The sequence below is a fragment of the Copadichromis virginalis genome, linkage group LG15, assembly GCF_057382275.1.
Source record: "Copadichromis virginalis isolate Kocher_CV1m ecotype Utaka linkage group LG15, C_Virginalis_male_GT1.1, whole genome shotgun sequence".
NCBI lineage: Eukaryota > Metazoa > Chordata > Actinopteri > Cichliformes > Cichlidae > Copadichromis > Copadichromis virginalis.
This window is the reverse complement of record NC_140632.1, coordinates 21,232,979-21,256,026: the sequence shown is the minus strand read 5'-3', so window position 1 is coordinate 21,256,026 and position 23,048 is coordinate 21,232,979. Positions and strand designations below refer to the sequence as shown.

At 40.1% G+C, this 23,048-nt stretch overlaps 1 protein-coding gene and 1 pseudogene across 1 annotated transcript in view; one reads left to right on the top strand and one right to left on the bottom strand.

The window, feature by feature from the left end:
* ift172 (intraflagellar transport 172) overlaps positions 1-20,415 on the top strand; it is a 56,326-nt gene extending 35,911 nt beyond the window's left edge. Inside the window, exons 34-48 of the mRNA XM_085432416.1 lie at positions 1,025-1,134; positions 4,611-4,740; positions 8,993-9,091; positions 9,218-9,327; positions 9,545-9,608; positions 10,083-10,169; positions 11,584-11,700; positions 12,788-12,898; positions 13,016-13,135; positions 14,071-14,166; positions 14,507-14,566; positions 14,729-14,827; positions 15,495-15,648; positions 16,693-16,784; positions 18,795-20,415. Coding sequence (XP_085288542.1) covers positions 1,025-1,134; positions 4,611-4,740; positions 8,993-9,091; positions 9,218-9,327; positions 9,545-9,608; positions 10,083-10,169; positions 11,584-11,700; positions 12,788-12,898; positions 13,016-13,135; positions 14,071-14,166; positions 14,507-14,566; positions 14,729-14,827; positions 15,495-15,648; positions 16,693-16,784; positions 18,795-18,884 — 1,539 coding nt within the window. The 3' untranslated portion in view covers positions 18,885-20,415. The remainder of the gene's footprint in view (positions 1-1,024; positions 1,135-4,610; positions 4,741-8,992; positions 9,092-9,217; positions 9,328-9,544; positions 9,609-10,082; positions 10,170-11,583; positions 11,701-12,787; positions 12,899-13,015; positions 13,136-14,070; positions 14,167-14,506; positions 14,567-14,728; positions 14,828-15,494; positions 15,649-16,692; positions 16,785-18,794) is intronic.
* A 386-nt stretch (positions 20,416-20,801) lies between these two features.
* LOC146692330 (nuclear factor 7, ovary-like) lies at positions 20,802-22,533 on the bottom strand (annotated as a pseudogene).
* Between the last annotated feature and the right edge of the window lie 515 nt (positions 22,534-23,048).

Below are 23,048 nucleotides of genomic sequence, written 5' to 3'. Positions count from 1 at the left end.
TTATTATGTAAATAACAAAATAACTTAAAGCAAAAATTGGGAAACGTGAAGTCCGAAGTCTTTATATTAAGGGCCATCAGTCAAACAATACTGTTGCTCTGGGTCTAAACAGAGCGCGTTGTGTGTGACATCTTCTTTTGCGCATGCGGGCCGCTTTGAGCGTTCACACTAGAGCGCGTTTGCTGACGCATTTTATTTGTAGTGTGAACGAGCAGACAAAAAAATCGGATTTGATCAAAAAATCGGAATTGAGCATTAAGACCTGCAGTGTGAACGTAGCCTAAGATACCTGTGGACAGCCTACCAGCACCAGACAACAGAAAATGCGAGCATGAACACAATTTTGCAATCTCTCACAGAAAGGAAAACCTAACTTTTGAAATGGAACAGAAATGAAAAAAGCTGTTTTAACCACTGAGTTAATTTGCTTGTTAAACCTAAAGCCAGAGTCATATATCACACTAAGAGTTTTGGCCTAAGGGTTTACATAAGTGGACAGATTTCCAAGTTGATCAGAAAAACTTACAAAGGAATTGGCAGAGCCAAAACAGAAAATTTCTGAAGGAAGTTTTGTGCCATCCAGTTCTTAATGTCCACAAGGCATTTGATGATGCTATTCAGCCTGGACTTGTTGGCATTGAGGGGGAGATATAATTCCATGTTGTCAGCTTAGGAGCAAAAAATTATATTATGTTTACTGATTATTTGACCCCAAGTAAGCATGTGTAGAGAGAATGGGACGGGACCTAAAATGGAGCCCTGAGGTACCCCACAGGAAATTGTTACTGTTGAAGAAGAATAGTTTCCAGTAATGTAGGAGAAGATCTATTTTTTTAGGTATAAGGTGAACCAGTGTAGTCAATCTGCCGCTGATACAGAAAAAAGACAAGAAAGTATTTGTAGAATTTTTTGCAATTTAGTGAAAAATGTCTAAAGTTGCAGGATTCCTTTTTCATTTTTCAGATGTTGACAATCTGCCTGATAGTCAGTTATTTAATTGATTTCGTGTCTGTTTTAAATTCAGGATGTAGACATGTGGAGTGATGCCATACGTATCTGTAAAGAGTATATCCCCAATAAACTCTCCATGCTCCAAGAGGAGTATGAGAGGGAGGCCTCCAAGAAAGGACTCAGGTGAGATTAAGCCCATAAAATAAGTAACCACTGACCTTCATTTCTTGTGGTGTTCAAATATTTTAGGTCTAACATGGCAGAGTAAAAGATGAAGCACAGTCCTACTAAAGAAAACCCAAATCCGTCACTGAAGCTATATCTAGTTACAACATTTGAAGTCAAAAGCCTTTCAACTTGACTCGTGATTATTTGTGGGACATTTTTTAACATATTTTGAACATTACCAGAAATGCATCTATGCACAACGAATCAGTTTGATGCTTTTTTCCTCATTTTTTTAAAAAACACCTCACGTGTACTCCCAAATTTCAACTCCCGATGAGGAACAGCTCATTAGACAGCAAACCAGCAGAATGCAGCTCATACCCTCCTCCCATCGTTTCTCCCGCTTTAATGACTTGTGGGAGGAAACATCAAAAGTTACCAATGGAAACGGATGAAAAAGAGGGTTTGAAGAGAGAAAACAATGAATTATTCTTGCAGACTTTACAGCTCAGGCTTCAGATAAGTGCAAAGCTTCTCATCTCCCACTGCATCCATCTGCAAAGCTGTGATGGAACTGCAGCTTGTAGAGGATGAACACATTTCTAATCTCTAATTTCTAATGAAATGGAAGCTAATGACAAAGACCGATTATTAACAGGACAAGTAAATATATTAAGTGATTGAGATGAAAAGGCTGTGGATAATACGAAAATGTAGAGTACATTCCAGACAGAGAAAAACATGGATTCACTGAAGACTAACAGGGCAGAGGAGGGCAAAGGAACTAATACTGCACGATAGAGAGGGAAGAAAAGAAAATTAAAGAAAAAAAAACTAAACTTAATACTACAGAAAACTCATTACAGGAATGATAAAGAAATCCAAACAGGAACCAGACTCGGTCGTTTATCAAGCACTGAAACTTGCAATATACTGTAAAAAAAACAAAAACAACTAAAGATAAACCAAAACTCTGATATATTAACCCAAAAATCCAAAATTCTAAAACAACACAAAATGAACATTTATGTGTATAATTTATGCTTCATGAAGTTGAGGAATAAGGCACACACACATATAGAATGGGATATTGCTTTCCAGCATGTCCTGACTGAAGAAACCTCTATTCACGCCTTTAAGGCTGATTATTTGTGATGATATGTGTATGGCCCCGCCTGCACATATACCCCCTTCTCTCAGCCTCTTCTCTCAGTTCGATAGCCACTCTTCATCGAGCCAAGCTGCGCAGAGACAACCTTGTGTTGTAACTCGTTCCTCTCCTTCAGAGAACAAAAGTTATACACATAACTGTTCGTTCCCTTTCAGTCGATTCACATGGTACAACACATATAGTATGGGACATATATACACGCCCTGCAGAGTATCCATCAAACTGGAGTTGGACCACCACCACCTTAGTGTGTGGTAGACCCAGCTGAAAGGACAGTATGAGCCACCGAAGGGGCTGTAATGTACAAACAAGTGAACCGGAAAAAAAAAAGTGTGCGGTGATGCCCAACTAGCTGCACAGACAAAGCATGAAGGTCACCCACTTACTTTGCAGAAGCCAAAGTGAAAAACAATGCAGTTTTATATGAAATACATTTTATATCCACAGACTCAAGGGAGGCACAAATGGCCTCAAGCACCAAACACAAGTCCCATGAAAAGACACTGGACCGCCAGTATCTAGCATCTCCTGCAGGAATGTCAAAACATCCACAATAGAGCACTGGACTGGGGGAATGTGCCCGTCCTGGCACCATTGCTCAAAGGCTTGCCATTTGTACTCATAAAAGCCTCTACAGGACCACGCATGGGGGCAGAACCTTAGCTATCAAATTTGATCTCTCAGTAGGTAACCATAAAGGCACCATAGATCCGGGCAGATGAATCACTTCTCCTCTTGCCTGAGAGAGGAGGTCCCCACAGAGAAGAAGCTGCCAAGGACTTGCTGCTAGTAGACTGATTATCTCTGCATTCCATGACCTTGTTGGCCACCAGGGGGGCAACAAAAATCAGTGAGATGTTCTGCCGATGCACTCTATCAAGAACTGGAGATATCACTTCAACTGGGGAAATGCATAGAGGAGCACGTCTGGCCATTGGTGTGCTAGTGCATCTATGCCCACGGGTGAATCACTGTCGATTATGGAGAAGAACATGAGGTAGTGAGTGTTCACCCTGGAGGCAAAAAGATCTACTTGCCTCGCCAAATAGATCCCGTATCTGGGCCAATATCAAAGGGGTGCAACCTCCATTCCCTCACTGGAATGGAGAGAAGGTCTGGAGAGAAGGTCTGGCCCCAGGTTGAGATGGCCTGGAACATGGGTTGCTCTTAGAGACAGACATCGAACACTGCACCATAATAGCAGAGAGCGAGACCACTTTAACAGGGGAAGGGAGCGTTTCCCTCCTTGCCTGTTTATGTAGGAGACCACTGTTGAATTGTCCATCCTGACTAGGAAATGTTGGCCCCTCAGAACTGGACAAAAATGCCTGAGCTAAGAACACAGCTAGCAGCCTTACATCATTGTGAAGCTCTGTGTCCAGACCCCTCTCTCTGATGCGCCATCGGACAGAACTCCCCACCCTCTTAGGGAAGCATCTGTGGACACCACCTTGTAAAACGACACTCTCCCAATCCAAGATCCCTGGTGCAACAGCCCAGGCTCCCACCGGTAGCTAGCATGCAAGATGCGGTTACTGTTAACCTCCTCTGGAATTTTCTCCGCAAAGTCACCCATCGTTCCAGGGTGTGAAGAAGCACACAGACTTCAGGTCAGTCAGCGTTCTCCTAACTTGGACAATTCCCAGGCAAATGGGGCACGCGTCATTGCTGGTCACTATCATGCAAAGAGAAACTGCACCACTGAAGACAGTGGCAAACAGAAAATTTCAGTTTTGTTCTCTTTGGTTTGATATCCATACCAAAACGCAAAGCAAAGTGCTGCACAGGAAGATTTGAAATTAGCACTTCGTGGGCAGCCTACACACCAGCTGTGGAGTGAAGGCTAACACCAACAAGGCAGTTGGGTTAACTTATGCCAGCAGACAATGGAGCTAACTAGCAGTAGCTAGCTAGCCCAACCCAGTAGATATGCTCTTAGCGAGGTGAAGAGCGTTAGAACTGAGGGCTGATTGTGATGGCAGGGGGTATATGTGTAGACAGGGCCCTATACATGTTGTCTGAGGCCATCCGCCTTAAAGGTGTGAATAGAGATTTCTTCAGCCAGGACAAACAGGGGCGGGATATCCCATACTTTATGTGTTGTACGGAGTAAATCGACTGTAAGGGAACCCTAGCATTGACACAATTAACTGTCAATTTACCATTTAGTAATGGTGGTTATTATTATTATAGCATTAACTATTTTATGCCATGATTGTTATGAACTGGTAAAATAACATAGAAAATAAATAAAGCTATTGTGAAATGTTTAATATTTTTTTAATTAAAAAAAAAAGAGTTTATTGCCTGTTGGTTTCAGGGGTGTGGAGGGCTTCTTGGAGCAGGCGAGAGAGTGGGAGCAGTCGGGTGAATATTCCCGGGCCGTGGAGTATTACTTGAAGGTTAAGGATGACTCAAACACAGCGCTGATGGAAAAGTGTTGGATGAAGGTAAAAAGGAAAAACAACTGCATAGAACTGTTAATTCACATGATCATTAGTTCTTTTTAACAATATGAAATTAATAGTAAGTCTTTTACACGTGTAGTTGCTACTGAATAAAGAAGAGCTTTTAAGTCTGTTATGGGTTTATTAGAGAGGCAGGTTTGAAAAAAACGTTAGCCTTTAACCTAGGCATATTTAAAAAGATCTTACCCTGAATATAGATTAAAATGTCTTATAGAATTAAAAACATATATATACATTGTGAGGAGACCCTGGGGGCAGATTCAGTACAAGCTGGAAACACTATCTCACGGCTAGCCTGGGAACGCCTTAGTGTTTCCCTGGAGAAGCTAGAGAAGGTGGCTAGAGAGAGGGAGGTCTGGGCTTCTCTACTTACGCTGCTGCCCCCGCGACCTGTCGCCAGATAAGCGGAAGAAAATCGATGGATGGATGGATGGATGTATTGTGCAATTTATTTAGGTTTTATCGGGGGGGGGAATCCCACTGCTGATGTAGAAGTCTCGAAAACTCACAAAAAAAACTACACAAATATGATAGACTAGACATAAGGGGTTAAGATAGTGAGTGGGAGGTTTAACCTTCTAGTACAACAGTCATCACAAGCTTTTGCAGTTAAATATTATTCACAAAATGTATTTTTACACCACAAACACTCAAAAAGGTCGAAACCATCTAAAGGATAAATGAATTATTTTCAGATCTTTGTCCTAGATGCATACAGAAACCTTATTCATATTTTGAAATGCCATAAATGAAAACATTACTGCAGCTCAGAATGTGAGAATCCCCTTTTCAGATAGATTAACAGTATTAACTCGATTTGTCAACCTGCCGAAAATATCTACTTACATTGTGTCAAATCTTAAAAGGCGGTCTGAATTAAAATAAATCACAATCTGTAGTAAGTTGACAGTTTGGCTTCAAGGCTGCGGCCGAGGGTTGAGGTCTCTGCAAAGGTCTGTCCACTCTTCATAGTTTTCTCTGTCTTCCTTTGAGCCGCTTTCCCTGGAGTGTTCGTTTTATCTTTGGCATCGCTGTACTGTTTGAACTTTCATGACATAAAACTACAGACAGTGATTTATAACCATTTCAAACAGTGTTTATTTCCCTAAAGAAGGAAATTATTCAGTAACTTATTCTCTGGTTCTGCAAAAATAATCCAGAAATAAAAGAAAACTTCCCACCATGACCTTTAATGGCCGTACTGTAGATCTTATATTTAGACAGCATCAGTAATTACTTTTCACTTTTACTTTAAGCTCTGTAGTGGGTGAAGGACAGAATAGATGTTTAATTGTAGTCAAGAGTACCACTAAAGGTGGAGGAGGGCGAAAGGTCACCATGTCACCAACATCAATAGGTGATTTCTGCTGTGAGTATGAAGATACGCAGCACATACTGCATGTTATTGATTAAAGTGCAGAGGTCAGATTATTTGAAATGGGAATGGTCAATCTCCGTGATTGTAAAGAAGCGGTCTTGAAGAGATCACAGAGATCAATAGGTAGTTTTTTTCCCCAAGTGAGTTTCATTAGGTCAGAAAATGCTGCATCTGCATTACAGATGAGTCAGGCGATACACTGATTTAAGTTTTGAATTTTTGATTCCTTCCTGTAGTGCGCTTCATAATGACCTTTATTCCAATTATCTGTTTTTTTAAGACACATTATATTTAATAGGTGAAAGTGAGTGCTATCAAACATGCCAAATGACTCACAGAAGTAGCTGATTCTAGTCTATTTAAATGTAGAAGTGCTAAATCAGAGATTACACAGATGTGGTTTAAAAGGGACACGTTTCCTGCTTTATGGTGTTTTGTTTCTTTTTAAATTAGATTACTGTGGACTCTCTGTTTAAACCTGTGAAAATGAAATGTGGACATTTATTTTGTGCTATTTATATAATATATTTATAAATTAACTAGTTAACTATGAATGAAAATAGATAGAAATACAAGGTACAGCCGTATTGGAAATATTGCATTAGAAGAATTAAAGACTTTTTCTTCAAGACACAAACAGCAAAGTCAGTTCATGTATCACCAACTATCCCCACAATCAGAATCAAATGGATTATATAATGATTACGGTGACATTATATTGCTTTTTGAGATAGTAAGTAAGTAAGTAAAATTTATTTATATAGCACTTTTTAAGACGAAAACGCTGTTACAAAGTGCTTCACATGAAGACATGTCAAACAAACAATATAGCAACATAGAGGAAATATAAAAGCATATCAAACAAGCAATAGTACAATATAAATATAAAATAAAACAACATATTACGCATTAACATTACCCAAATGCCTGTCTAAACAGATGAGTTTTAAGCTGTCTGTGAAGGTTCTCAGTCATCCAGGTCATCGTAGTCAAAGGAGCTTGGAAAGAAAAGCGTCTGGACTTCTTTAAGTTGCTTGAAGACGTTTCACCTCTCATCCGAGAAGCTTCTTCAGTTCTAAGGTCAAATGGTGGAGAGTCCCAGATATAAACCTAGTGGGAGTAACCCCCCACAGAGGGACAAAAGGACCCCTGATGATCCTCTAATCGCCTGAGCCAAGGTGTGAAACTGGGCGTGGGTCCCAATCAGCCAGAGTTTCGGGTGCGTTCATTGTGAAACCTGGCCCCACCTTATCATGCGAATTCCTGAGATCAGATGGCCCAGGATGTGAGTGGGCGTTAAGGCGTCTGGGAAGGGATCTCAAAACTGGATTAGTTGAAGAAGTTGAACTCTTTCTCCCTCGAAGTATGACATCATCAGTGTCAGTACTGGTAGGGCAAAACAGCAGTGGTAATAAGAGGCAGTTTTTAAATATATGCCATTTCTTACACTGCGGTGGCTCAGAAACTGGTGGAATAACATCAATTTGGGGGCGGCCGTGGTTAAGGGGGTTGGGAAACTCATCTTGTAACTGGAAGGTTGCCGGTTCGATCCCCAGCTGTGTCTGTCTTGGCCGTTGTGTCCTTGGGCAAGACACTTCACCTACCACCTACTGGTGATGGCCAGAGGGGCCGATGGCGCGATATGGCAGCCTCGCCTCTGTCAGTCTGCCCCAGGGCAGCTGTGACTACAACTGTAGCTTGCCTCCACCAGTGTATGAATGTGAGAGTGAATGAATAGTGGCATTGTAAAGCGCTTTGAGGGTCTTGAAAAGCGCTATATAAATGCAATTCATTATTATTAATAGCCCCACCTACTTTCTTAACTTTGTCCTGAAAAGGTTATGAAAGAACTGCTACTTTGTTAAAATTTGGTTTTATAATATTTTTGCTGTATAGAATATCAAAAATGCCAAAGACACATATTGTAAGGAGAGAAAAAATTTTGTACATTATATGTCTCGGTGTACACACATACTAAACGTATGTGTGACTGAGAATAAAATGCAAAAAATTTGAATAAAATACACTTGAAGTAGGAAAAATAAGACACAATAAATATTTTTTATCGAAAAAGTTGGGAAAATATTGTGCTACGGCACCCACAACATTTAAAAAAATGTAGTTCATTAAAATCAATATCACAGAACAGATTCAAAACAACAGAAAACTATAGTAGTTAAATAGGAAATAGCTTAAGTCCATAATGAATATTGTGGAAGTGGTAAAGCTTTTCTGTGTCTATCCTCATGGCAGTGGAGCAGAAACAGACGTTCAGCTGCATGTCCAGTCAGTGGTTCGATCCCGGGCTTCTCCAATCTGCATGATGACATGTGTAAATGTGTTCATGACCAGGATGTGTGTATATGTGTGAGTGGGAGTCGGGTGCCTTGAGTGCTCAGTAAGTGCAGAAAAGTGCTATATAAATACCACTAATACCGAGTCCATATGAAGAAGATAAAATAAATCAGTACTGGCTTTATCTTCATATGGTACCCACTCTTTCTGTCTTCCTATCCAGAATAAACTCTCTTGTCCCAAGCTACATTTTCTCAAACCAGAAAACAGAAAGGTTGCTGAAAAGGAAATGCAGAATCTATCAAAAGGGTTTCATGGATTTGTTGCCCATTATTACCAAAAACACGTTGCCTACCTCGATTCTATTTCATGAAATAATTGCAAAAATAAACCCTAAAAGGAAAAAAAAAAGAAAACGTCTTGAGCAGACTTGAATAACAAAATAATGACAAAGCTAAATGTTATATTTCTATATATGGTTTGAATTGATTTTTCCTTTTTGTGTCTTTTTGGGTGTCCTGTACTGTTTGGCGTGTGCACTCGCTGTGTGCATATGTCCAGGCGGCAGAGCTGTCCATCAAGTTCCTGACAGCAGATGTAGCAGTGGAGGTGATCCAGGTGGTCGGACCACGACTCGCACAGCTGAGGAAGTTCAACGCCGTGAGTGAAAACACACGTAGATTCAGTTAATAAAACAATACACACACACACACACAATCCAAATATATATGCTCTTATAATAAGGTTGCCTCTTTCCTGTGTCCTGTTTGTATTTGATTGTTGAAGGCTGCTGAGCTCTACTTAAACATGGACCTCATCAAAGAGGCAATCGATGTCTTTATTGAGGGTGAGGAGTGGAACAAAGCCAAGAGAGTCGCCAAGGAGCTGGAGCCGAGGTTTGAGAGCACACAAACACACACAAACACTCAAGTGTATCATAGTTATTACGGGCAGAACAGCAACAAAGACAAGGGCCGACACTGAATTAAAACTCAGAATAGAAGAAGTGAACAGAAAGGCTAAGACATGCTGGTTATTTTTTCAATGTCATATCAGTTTTATTAAGCATGCGTGCCTCTCTGCCCTGTTTCTTATGAATCTGATATTTGACAGGTATGAGGACTACGTGGACCAGAAGTACAAGGAGCACCTTAAAAACCAGGGCAGAGTGGAGTCTGTAAGTACAAGTATACACTCTATGACACCCTGAACCAAACAAATAAAAAAAAAAGAAAAGCTGACATGTTATCAAGCTAATATTGACCCAATTATGACAAAATTCAGCTTCCAAAATCACTCCAAGCAGTTTGGTCCAGAAAAATAACTTTTTGTAACGTTTATATAAAGCAAAAAGAGATAAATATCTCTCATTTGATCCATTTCTGTAGTAAACAGCAGCATGTTCCTCCCAGAATAAGAATTTGTTAAGTTTCACTGAGATGATTTTACAGTGATTTCTGTATTTCCTGCACCATTTCACTGCTCTGTGGAGCCCTACATGTCCTCCGAGTTGTTTACTTTGCCAGTGCCATTTGATAAATATGAGCAGAGAAAGACAGAAAATGTAATGGTCTAATTTCAAGTTTCATGCTGTGTTTCTTAGAGCTGAAAAAACTGTTTGTTTTTATTTTTGATGACTGTGTTCGTTCAGCTGGTGGGAGTGGATGTCATGGCAGCCCTGGACATCTACGCAGAAAGAGGCCAGTGGGAGAAGTGCCTGGAGACAGCATCCAAACAGGTATGTCTTGTTTGATGTCATTAAGAGTTCATATTATATTGTCACCTCTTTTGTTTTTCGGGTTGTTAAGCAAACAGCTTTTGCTCAAATCAGGGTTTTAAAGTTCTAAAACAAGTGAACTCTAAAGCAGGGCACAGGGGAAAGAGTCATTCATCGTTACTTCAAACAACCAGGAACTTTGTGCGAATTTGTTGGGAAGTAGGGATGGAGCGATGATGCTGGGAAATCTACAGGGAATCCGGTGATTCTGATAAGGTATTACACATATAGGCAGCGGGCTAAAATCCCAGGCAATTTTAGAGCAAAAGCAGATAACCAGGTGAGGTCAAGGTGTTAGAGTTTTAGACAAAGCAGTGAGCAATTGATAAACTAGAGGTTAAATGATGCCAGTACTACACTAGGGGATGAAACAATCACTGAGCAGAGTTCAGGTCTGGAGCTTTATGATGCAGGTAGGTGATAATGATGAGCAGGTGCCCCAGCTGTAAAAGCATGGACAAAAACAACATGTACAGTCAGACCGGTGACCGGTGGTTGTAACTTTTCTTAGAGTGGGAGAGGGTCAAGGATGAGCCGGACTGAAGGTATAGGAATATATGGTCTGATGTGAAGTGTTCTTTGTTTGAGAGTGTTTGAGAAGGTATAAAAGAGTTCAAGGGGGCGTCCTTCCACAGAAAACTGTTTTGGTGTTTGACTTGAATGTTTTCTCCACTGCAGTGTTTTTTGTTCTTTTTCCTTAATAAACCTCACTTCAAAGAAACGCTCACCTGGTGGTTGCAATTTTATTTAAGATTTTCCACAACAGAAACAAAGAGGACTAACCATGTCCTAGCTGCAGCTAAGGGTAATTTGTTGTTACCTCCAGTAAAAATGTGCTGCAAGGCTCCAGGAAAGCACTTCCAATCCTTCTTAGAGCCGAATCCAAAGTGTCCATGTCTGGAAATGAGATGATCCACTTTGGAGCTTTCTGAAATTGTATTACAAGTTAATTTGAGACATTAATCGAACACTTTTCGGCACTGAGGGGGTGGTTCTTGTTTTGGGTGGGGGTTCTGTCCTATCCGAAGTCCCCCCTGATTCAACCTTGGTGATATCAGACAGAAAAGCAACTTTGCAGCAGCTAAGTAGTTTATGTTGATTTATGTTTCCCTCCAGTGGGCCTTAATGTGCAGTTTTTTTTATGAACTAGCTAAACTCATCCCCGCACTGTGGCAATATTCAGACAAATAAGGCCTGCATGGGCATTTCTGTCACACAAGATGAAGCATATCCGGGCGCTCATGGACAATTATTTCTGCTGAGGCAACACTTTTTTTTTTCTCTCGTGCTTTTTGGTCTTGTTTGCTCGTTAACAGGCCTCATTGACCTCATTTTTTCTGTCAGGCTTCATAATTTTTGTGTTGTGTTTTGTCAGACCTTTCAGATCCTCCATAAGTACATTGCTCTGTACGCAACACATCTCATCAAGGATAAGGAAGCTCCAAAGGCTGTTCAGCTCTACATACAGCACGGAGTACCACCAAACCCTCAGGTACACACACACTTCTTATAGCTAATTCCATTCCCCCCTAGTGGGTACCCTAAAGGTACATTATCCTTCTTTCACTGCGTGATAACCCAAGTTTCCCTCTTTAATGTAGAATATCTACTCTTAGTTTTGTAGTCTTCATAGAAGGTGAAATTATATGAATATTCCAACCAAGTATCACAGCAAAATGTGTTATAGACATGCCAGTCCACCATGTCCATTTCACGCTTTGCCTCTCTGCTGTGGCCAGTTAGGCAAAGAAAAGATAAAGTAAGCATAGAGAGACCACAAACAGATTGGGGTGTGGTGTATTTTGTGCAAGATTTTGGCACGATGGGAATGTTTGCATAGTTTCAAACAACCCACATGTTTTTATGCAGTTCAGTGTTGACAAGATTGCATTGATTGCCAAGATTGTCGACTTTGTTGTTATGTACAGTGTGAGTCTCAGTTAGCACCACAAAAGCCAAATAGCTAGTGTTCTTAAGCATAATAAACCAATTTCTTCTCCAGTTTTTACCCACGCCACCTGCCTGCATAGCAGCATGCAGGCAGGCAGCTGCTGCAAAGTGAGCATGTTGACACCTAAGTTTGTGAATGCAATAGCTTGAGAATGAGACGATATAGGATTTTCAAATTGACAGCATAGGTGCAAATTCTCAGACGAGTTTGAAAGTAAAGGTCAGACAGCAGGTTTTCTGAAAATTACCCAAGATTTTCTAATTAAACCATAGGTGTATCTATTAGAAGGCTGAGGGGTAGCAGGTGGCACTGCCAGTATTTTTGTTTGCTATAAAGCGGTATTTACAACAAAACTCTATGTTACCTTAAGAGCTTGGAGCCCTGGTTTACAGATTTTTATGGTTCTTGAGTCAGTCAGTTCCAGATTATTTCAATAGACAATAATATCAGTGACTTTCGGAAATTATATTTACACAAATAAAAAGCAAACTGACTGTGAAAAGGCAGCTGTATTTTATTTAAAAAAAAAAAAGATATTTTGATTTCTATTACAGCCTTAACAACATGATTAAAAAGAGACATCTCTTGTTTATTATTTTTTACAAGCTTTGCCATTTTTTACAATCAGAACTTTAACATCTACAAACGCCTGTTCCTGGACCTGATTAACCTTCCCGACACCGATGGACCAGAGTCCTACCGCATGTTCGCCGACCTCCGCAATTTCTTCTTCCAACTGGTAAATCAAAATTAGTAAATGCCTTTATCGATCCATTTTAAAAAACATGAAAATAAGTTTGTCCTCATAAAATGCATCAATTTTTAATTTTTTAATTTCTGTTTGCTGTGATTTCAGTGTGAGAACATGTCCAAATCAACCGAGGCAAACACTCCGGCTCATGAAGATTTTGAACAGATGCTGCTAATCTCTCACTACTACGCCACAAGATCTGCTGCTAAAGGAGTCGAGCAGCTGGTATGAAAACGCAAACAGCACCTGCCTAAATACAGAATATTTAAGAATGAGGACATCTTTGAAAATGACTTTGTAAAAGTTGCTCATAATTGGTGAGAATTCAACAATAGAACAAAGCACTGTGAAGCCTGGAGTCTTGTGGTAACAGCATAGATGATGTTGGGCTAGAGAATTGACGGATGTGAAAACACCTTGTATTGTGGGTAGATCAACCATGTGAACTGCAGAAAATGTGACCAGCAAGGCAACATTTGCCTGCCAAAAGTTCTGTGTCTTTGCTCAGAAAAATAAAAACGTGACCAGATTTCATTTTGGTCCCAAGGTCATCTCCTGGTACACCTTGGATGCTACCAGTACTGCTTCTTCTATTTTTAGATGTCCTCCTGTAAGCTTCTTTCTGACCACCTGCACATTACCATCTGTGATGTATACTCGATCTCTGCCTTTCATTTTGGGAAAGAAGACAACGTCACCAGGAACCAGACACCACAGGACATTATAGAAGACTTCAGTGATGATAGTCTGACCTAAGCTAAACAGGAATCCATGAGGGGAGTTACCAAGTAGACAAACAAAAAGAAACTAAAAATACACAGAGCTCAATTTGCACAGGTGAACATAGTTGAGACTTGGCCAGGCAGTCTTAAAAAAGCACAGGAAGGATGCACAAAGAGGTAATTACCAAAATAAAACAGGAAGTGAAAACAGTGGAAGACAAACAAACAGATAGACGAAACAGGAGGAGACTCTAGAAAAATGTGAACACCTAGAAACACGAGTATGAATATCAGTTAAATTGTAACAGGGAACAAGACAAAAAAGAAGACCATGTCATGGTACAAATCTAAACCTCTGCTAGGTAACTGATGATGATATGTAGGAAGCTTTACTTTGGGGTTTTTTAAGTGTTCTCTTCTTCTGCTGTGCATTTTCAGATCAGTATAGCAACCAAGCTCTCCGTGTCTCTGCTGCGTCACACTGAGCTTGTTGCTGCGGACAAGGCTTTCTATGAGGCGGGCCTGGCCTGCAAGGTGAGTCCACCAATTAGAGAGGATGAGGTGCAGCTGTTCTGCTTTGGTAGTGCTGATGTTTTGTTTTTTTTTTAGTTCCAGGTGCATGTTCATAGTCTAAAATGTTCCTCCTAGACCACAAAATTCAATGAGTTTTCTCCACAAAGTTGGTAATATTCCCAGATATTCAATGATTGAAGTACATTTAAAAATGCATTGTACACTTCAGGTAGTCCATGACTACTTACAAGCCTTTAACTCTGCTCTATTGGTGATTGGCCATTAGAGGATAATCTTTTTGAAGGAGCAGATACTCTCTCTCTGGTGTTGATTCTACGTGCTATGTTTTCAATTCTGGCAGGCTATTGGCTGGGAAAACATGGCCTTCATCTTTCTCAACCACTTCCTGGATCTGTGCGATGTATGTATTGTAGAAATCTTTATTTGTGACCTTTCCGTTATGTATTCCGTGAATACCAGCAAAATCCTATTATAACACCATTACACCATCTGAACTTCTAATGTGTAAAACAGGTGTAAAATTGAATCTTTTCATTTGTGATTGGCTAATTTTGTTGTCCAGGGCATTGACGAGGGGACTCTGGACACTCTGGACCACACCGATTTCCTAGACACCGACATTCCCTTTGAGGTTCCAGTTCCCACCAAACTCTGCGTCACAGTAAGACATCATCACCGCCCACCAAACACATATCCCACCGGATGCTGCGGTCAGACTGATAGATGAAGACAATATTGGTGATGTGCTACAAATCAGATCTGGTGCAGTTAGTGTCACATTCCTCTGTGATATTCTTTACAAATGAGCACAGATGACAGATCGCTCCATTTAAGCACCCAGTCTTAAGCTGCAGGGTCGCTGTAGCTGCAAATTAGAAAGTATCGGCAGGCAAACAGGTGGCCTGTGGGCTAAATCAGGCCCTCTTAACAAAAATCATACTTCACATTTTCCTGTTTATAGGTCACATTAAAGCTTGTTTTTATTAGTTATTTTTATTACCTTGGTTATAGCTTCTTAAATATGATGACCAAAATTTGGGGTGGTTTAGGAGTTGGGGTTAGAGAAATTGAAAAGAATAATAGTAACTATATAACAGCCCATTTAAGATTACTTTGTCCAAAAGTCTTCTTTTGTCTGAACAAGCTCAACCAATTCCTGTTTATGACACAGTCACTGAGTTTCTGTGTAGGAAACTCTTATCACTGCAGGCTGACATCACACAAACTGTATTTTTTTTATGTAAAAAATCAAACTCAACCTGACATGCAGCTCAGTTGCAATGAGCAATGTTTAGAAAAGCTGTCTGAAAACAGCGTGTGTGTTACAGGTTGCCCAGCGAGACCAGATGCGCGACTGGGTGCTTATGGTGTCCATGGACCATCGGCTCGAGCAGGTTCTGCCACGTGACGAGAGGAACACATACGAAGCCTCGCTGGTGGCCGCCAACACCGGCCTTCGCTCGATGCCCTGTGTCCTCACCGGTTAGACACACACACACAGAAACACTCAAGCATGTCCAAGACTTATCAAAGTTTTGTTAATTTCAAAGATTGAAAAGAGATCAGAGGGGAAAAAAATTGCAAACTGATGTGATGCAACAGAGAAAAGCAAAAAGCAAGAAGAAACGTTTCATCATTTATTTTGTGGAAAACATGAAATAATTAAATGAAATAAAAAATAATAATAATTTAATAAAAAATTGTGTAATTACCATAAAGTTGCAACATGTTCTCTGTTATTTGGAGCTTTTATAGTTTACCTGTTGTTAAACTTTCTTCTCACACCCATGATGTTTGCATACAGTGCTGACATTTACACTTAATCCACTTTGCAATGCACGAGATTTCACACACGCTTTAACGTGAGCAGGTTGATGTAATGAAATCTAATTTCAGGAAAGTGTAGAGCTGTTGTTTGAGGTGTTTTGGAGATTTAAGATGGATTTGTTCTCAAATAAATGTTTAATTTTCACCTCTGTGTTATTTGAAGAAGGTAATCTGTATTTAAGGGAGACCTATTTTGCTCATTTCTATCTTCATGTTTTTACTCTTGGTCTCTACTAGCGAAGCTTTTTGTTATTCTCTTATATATCTTATACTGAACCTTAGTGCAGCCACTCAATTCACCTTTTTTCTAGTTCCACAACCATAAAGCCAACGTTCTTTTGATTGGCTACCTGTCACAAAACAGAAGGTTTGATCAGCATATCCTCTCTCACTGTGAACAGCACTGACATGAAACTGTGGCCTTGTGTAATATTAATCCAGCAATAAAACAGTATATATGTGACAGAGAAAGAAATGTATAACAGGTCCACTTCAAGAACCTTCATTTAAAACCTAATGGACCATTCAACGATTTTCTTTCTTAAATTTTAATATGAAATGATAGCTACTGTATAATAGAATGCTATCATACACAAAACATGCTGTGGCCTTGCTGTAAGTGTTGATTCTCCAGTTTGCTGCGTGACTGTGCAGTCATACACAGCATGTAGTCTCGCTCTGTGGTGTTCCTGCTTTCAGGCTACCCCGTGCTGAGGAATAAAATCGAGTTCTCTGCTGCGGGGAAAGCAGCCAACAAGGAAGACTGGAACAAATTCCTCATGGCCACGAAGGTGAGATCAAACAGAGAAACTGGGTTTTTGTAAGCTGAGAAATTTCCGTGCATATAAAAACAACACAAACGGATCTCTCCTTCTTTCTGAATGAAAAACCTCAGGAGTAGGGCTGGGCCATATCATACTGTTCATGGTAATACCGGTATAATGTTGGGCAACGATAAGAAAATGAAATATCACGATACCCATAGAATATGGGTAAAACGTGCATGCGCAGTGCCTTTGTTCTCATAGACACGTGGCGGGAAAAGCATTTCGGCGACGGAGAATGAGAAGGGCGAAAGAGGATCGTTGAATGAAACTGATGAACCAGAATGTAAAAAAGCTGCAACTTCAGGGGTGTGGAACTGGTTTGGCTTTCATCCATCAGATACACAACAAAGCACTATTTTTGGTAGAGCATGCAAGCGGGCCGTCGTTATTACCGTGTTTTTTGTAAAATACGGCACACTTAAAATCAATCCTTTGATTCTTCTGAAAATCGACAGTGCCCCTTATAATCCCGTGTGCCTTATGTATGAATTCTGGTTGTGTTTACTGACCTCGAAACGATTTTATGTCGTACACGCCGCTCAAAAATCTGTCCAATGTTTTAGTACGACTTTGCTAAGCTATGAAGCCGCACCGCTTGATGGATTGTCGGAGCATTATGGCTACTGTAGGCAGGAGATACATACTGTGCATCAACATAATATTACTGTATTGTGTGTATAACCTCTTTTAAGTTTTGTGGATATTATACATGGTTATGCTGAGGATATGTCGGCCAGTTTCCACTGGAAATTCCTTTTGGTTAAATTTTCAGCAAGGAATTTGCATTTGCACTGTTACATTTTTATATAACTTTATTGCACATAAAAAACAGCTGCTAGTTTAAGCAAAAATACATTGATGGGTTTTTTGGGTTTGTTTAACATTAATAAAGTTGTGGAGTCGTAAAGTAGTTTATCTAGTGTCAATTATACCATCAGTTATATCGTTATCGCAAATTTTCAAATGTATATCGTGATAAATATTTTTGGTCGTATCGCCCTGCTCTACTCAGGAGTGTATTTGACTCCACAGGGACTGTAATTAAATGCAGTGTCATTCAAGGTTTTGAAGAGTTTTGATTAGTTTTGAGGAACTCAAAACTAATCAAAACTCCTAAAACTTACCCAGATCGTCTGTCCTCAACTTAAAATTGGTTGAGAGAGAAAGGAACTCCCATCATGGAGCAGTACTCAAAGCTTTTCTTTTCTTTCTTTTTTTTTTTTTCAAAGCAAAGGCATGAAGAAAATGTTTCTTTCAGGTTCAACTCTCTTTGAAACAGCGCTGATCTTTAGTGAAAATGCTAATGTTGGATTGTAATTTATTGGATTCATTATAACTAGAAAAAAAAAACATAATGGTGCATGAGTTAGAGCTCAACACTTCTTGGCTTCTTATAACTCTAAATTGTATTTTACTGTTGATTATAGCATGTTTGTGTTACTTCAAGATGTTCTGCAAAAAATAAGATTGGCTGGGCACCACCACCAGTCATTAGGCAGTTGCTGGAGGCTGCTGGCTAGTTGCTAGGTAAAATCGGTCACTAAGAAGGCGCTAAACCAGAGACCTATTTGACATTGGTATGGTCTGCCAATTGGTCGCAGAATACATATTTTATCATAGCAATCAGTGGTTACTTGGGGCCACTGGCCACCAGCTAGAGACCAGGTCTGGGTGAATGGGGCTTTAGCGTTTGAGTTCACTTAGCAACTTCTAGCAGCTACTCATTAACTGACTTGGGAATACAAATTTTTCCCCTGCGACTGGTGGTTCACAACTGGCAAAGCATGAAACTGAGGCCTAACCTTTCTGAGTCTTACAATACTGAATTAGTTCATCACATTGAGAGAAATGAAAACAGTGGTGCTTATTTGAGTTTGAATCAGCAGATGAATATACATAGCATCCTTACCTCCCTTCTCACGTGTGTTTCCTGATGGGCTGTTGTTTGTGTTTCTCTCCTCCACCTCCCCACAGACCACTCACAGTCCAGAGTGTCAGGACGTCCTCGAGTTCATCAGGCAGTGGTGTGGCGGTCTGCCGGCGTCCGGATTCTCCTTCCACTGATAGAACGACCTGCAGCTCTGCCCTGTGCCTTTTCTTTTTATTACTCTGTTACACACTTTGAAACACCTGCTCTTCCTTCTATTCTTCCTCATCTTTTCTTTCCGCAAATTCAAACATTTCACAGGAAACCAACTCTTTTATTGTCCCCAGAACTTTATCATTTTTTTACTTTAAAAGTAGTTTCTAAGCCCAGAGGAGAATACACAATCCCTTCAGTATGGTTTTTAACTGCTATCTCTGTTTTATTATTGGAAAGCACTTTGGTCAACTTGTTGTTTTTAAAAGTGCTATATAAATAAAGTTGGATTGGATTGGATTCATTTCAGTTTAAACCAGTTCATGATTTTCTTCTTTAAAAGGCACCTTAAAAGTATAGTTAAACTGTTAAATGTTATGTGTTACATGTTATATGTTAAACCGTTGTATATTAAACTGTAAATTGGTAACATGATAATAAAAGTACATATAAATGACTTTGAACCTTAACAGTTGACAATTTAAGAATTCAAGAAATATATTTAGTGCTTTTTTCTGATTCATTTTTCTGATTTCATTTCTCATTCATCAGCTAGCAGCCTGTTAGAAAATTGAAATGACTGAGAAATGTAGCACTTTGAGCCGATTTAGCAGTTTCTGCTCGTTTCTGGTCATTAGAGTAAGATACCAGGCTGACAAGAGTCAATAAGCATTTTTCTAACATTACTAGTCTTAGAATTTGACCACTGTCAGAGCAAAAGCACAAGATAAAAACTCGTAAGTATTTATTAGAATTCAGGTTCACATATTTCTGAAGCAACCTCAGAAAATCAGTAAGGAGCTCGAAAATGTTTCATAAAACAGCTAACAACAAAAAAAATAGACAGTGCTGAAAACACAGAAGAAAAAACAAAAACCTGTTCATATGCTCAGTGTGTGTTGGCCCCAACCACAAGCCCTTTTAGTTCCTGAGCAAAAACACACAAAAAAGTGATTTCCTGAAGCAGCTCTTGTGCTGTAGTTTAAGTTAAAAATGAATAAACTTTGTTGGGGAATAATTTCAGCGGCGGATTAATCCTTGTTTGGTGCTCTACTGAGAGCGGTGCAGAATCAGAACAAACTCAACATCAGAGCTCTAAAGCACCAAGGAATCCGATGCATCGGGATGAAGTGATGCTGTTTGCTTTTGTTTTTTCCACGATGTTTCATTTTTGTTATTTATTTTATCCTCTGACTGGTCAGTTTATCCCAAGGTGCAGTCACCATGGAAACACATATCATCCATCTAGTTGTTTCTATGTATTTTCTCATCATCAGAAGGACTTTGTCTCAGGTTTCCATCTGTGAAGGCTTTCTCCTGCAGCAGATATTACAATACTTAATAACCTGACACTATAATGCTGTGGCGGCGGTTTAGGACTGTTTAATGTCTGCGGACTAAATTGAGTTATTTTCTCTGTGAATGTTTTTCAGAGGCCAGTAATGTTTGGCAAAGCTTTTACTGAGTGTTCAATATGGAATATACTTTGTTTAATAAAGTTGCAATATAAAAATGTTCAGTGGTTTTCTAAGCATTCATCATATCCTGCTTCATGCTTCTTTGTGACTGTAATGAGTGGAACCACATTCAGCTTTATGTTAAGCCATTAAGATGTAGATTTAGCAATTTTAGCATTTTAGAAAGATAAAAACAGCTCATCATCTGAAGCATAGTTGATGTTGATTTATTTAGATGTAAAAGCCACTGTGGTGGTGTGCAGAGGCAAAACTAGAAAATATATGTCATTGTCCAAAGCCTAACCAAGCTAACTAGCTTTAGCTGATAACTTGGTACTCCACCATCATCCAAATATGGATATTTTGACCGTATCTGAGTGCAATACTAAAGGCTTTAAAATACTAGTCCACAAACCAATAGGTCATTATCCTCTCTGTTGGAATCTAACAGGTATTATTTAGTAATATTGTTTCAGGTAGTATCTTTAATAGGCGTTTATCACTTGTGCCTATAACTGGGAACAGGGCCTCGGTGGAGGTACATGAGTTGGAGTATATGAGACTGTCGAGATCAGAGAAACTCAGCACCCCTGTGTCACAGTCCAAACAAACTCTGATCCTCTTGATCCTATTCCTCACTGAAAGAACAGAGACTGAATTTGATGGTGAGGATGCTTTGTATTTACCTTTACAAAACTCCATTGTCCATAACCCAGAGTGCGAGCCTAAATGTCCTTTCCTTTTGACTGACTGGTGCCACGCCCAGGATCCAGTGTGAACTGTGTCCAAGTTCAACTTCCCAGCTGTGAAGTCCTGAGTTAAATCCCTGAGAGCCGAGGGTGATGCAGAAGCTGTCAAATCTCTCCGGGTTGTTGGGACACTCTACTGTCCGTCCCCGTTTAACACCACTCAGATCTTCAGACAGGTTGAGTCTTGGGTGGGCAGTGTTTGGATCCAGAATCACAGGAGTATACGAGCTGGCCTCAGCCATCTTGTTCAAGATGTTGAAGGTCAGATTGCCCAGGTGTTTGGCCTGGTCCAGCAAAACTCCTAGAAGAAGCTCTGGATCACCCATCAGGGGCTGCTCCTGGACCTGTTCTGCTGTAGCCTTTGTTAGATTATTCTGTTATTATATGTTACCTTATATATGTAATCAAAGTAGTTGAATTAGAATACTGCTGTAGATCATATTATACCCTTTAATATAGAGTGTGTGAGCTGTATGTAGTTTAGTTCTCATTATACTTTTGAGTTAACAGAACATATTCACATATTAGTTCATTAGATAAATGTGCATCACTCTGTATCCTTGATCTGCTGGGAATGTGTTACACTGTTTTCTTGACATGCTTAATTGTTGAATCATGAAGAGAAGGTTGTAAGCAGGAGACTCTGTGTCTAAAGACAGGGGAGATAGATAGACCACATTCCACACCCCCACCTTACAGAAAGCAGAGAAACAACTGCCGAGGTCATAACTTAGGCGCTGTAACAGAGAAAGAATGTGATGTTTTGGCTTTTACGACTAGCTGGGGGCCACTAGAGACTATAAAAAGCTGAGCAACCCGTCACCATTTTGAGACATGTGCCTGACCCTCTGGTAGCATCTCTCCCGTCCGGACGTTGTAATGCTCTGACTGTTGAATTGTATGGAAATAAATGATTGTTGATTGAGCATTTATACACCGAGTATTGTCCCTCCTTCAGCCCAAAGATTCAAAGAATTGGGAGATTTCAACACCTTGTAGTTGTTTAAGAAGAAGGTGTCTTCAGCTCTCAGCTCCTCCTCTGTTGCTCTGATAATTTGCGAAAGAGCTGCTATCTCTCTTCTCAGAACGTCCATCTTCTCCTTCAGCACCTCACGCTTCCACCTTTCTTCTGCACTCACAGCAGCAATCCTGGCCTTCTCTTCCTCTTCTAGAAACTTGTGAAGCTTCTTGAACTGATCACTCTCCAGTAAAAAGGCCTCACACAGATTCTTCAGTGCCAAGTTGCAAGGTGGGTGTTTCTTCCCAGATATGCGCTTACAAACAGGACACTCGAGTGCTTCTTTCCTTCTCCACCATCTCCGGAGGCAGACTTTACAGAAGCTGTGGCTACAGGAAAGAAGAACTGGATCTTTAAAGATATCACAGCACACAGGACAGTGGAGTTTGGCCTCTGATCCGGAGGCCATTTTCTCTCTGAGTGAAGCCAAAAACACAACGAGCAGGTTGCCAAAAGTGTTTCGCTTAATTCTATAGCAATACTTCCCGTCGTGATTTCACTCGGGCTGCAGTATTCCAGTTTGGCTCCCTGTACCACCACCCCGCTCAGGTGCAGGTTATGTCTGGTGCGTCTCCTTCCAGTGGAAACATAATAACTTGAGTGAGTCAGAGAATGGGAGGTGCTTTCTCAGTGGTTTTCCTCTAAATGCTCAGCTGTAATAAACCAGGGGTGTATTTCATTCCTCTGTGTTAGCGTAATTGGTTTGATGGATACTGCCATTTTCCTTCAGGGCACGCTGACTCATGCTGGCAGACTGATCTTGGATCTCTTTGCCAGTCAGAAACTAAATACATTAAGCTCAAGAGTGTGTTTTTAGTGTTTTAAAGGTTAACGCCACCAGTTACAGATCATGAGGAGTAGGAAAGGTTTTTTGAAACCAGGGGTTTGGTTTAGTTTAAGAATAAATAAAATATAATTTTATTT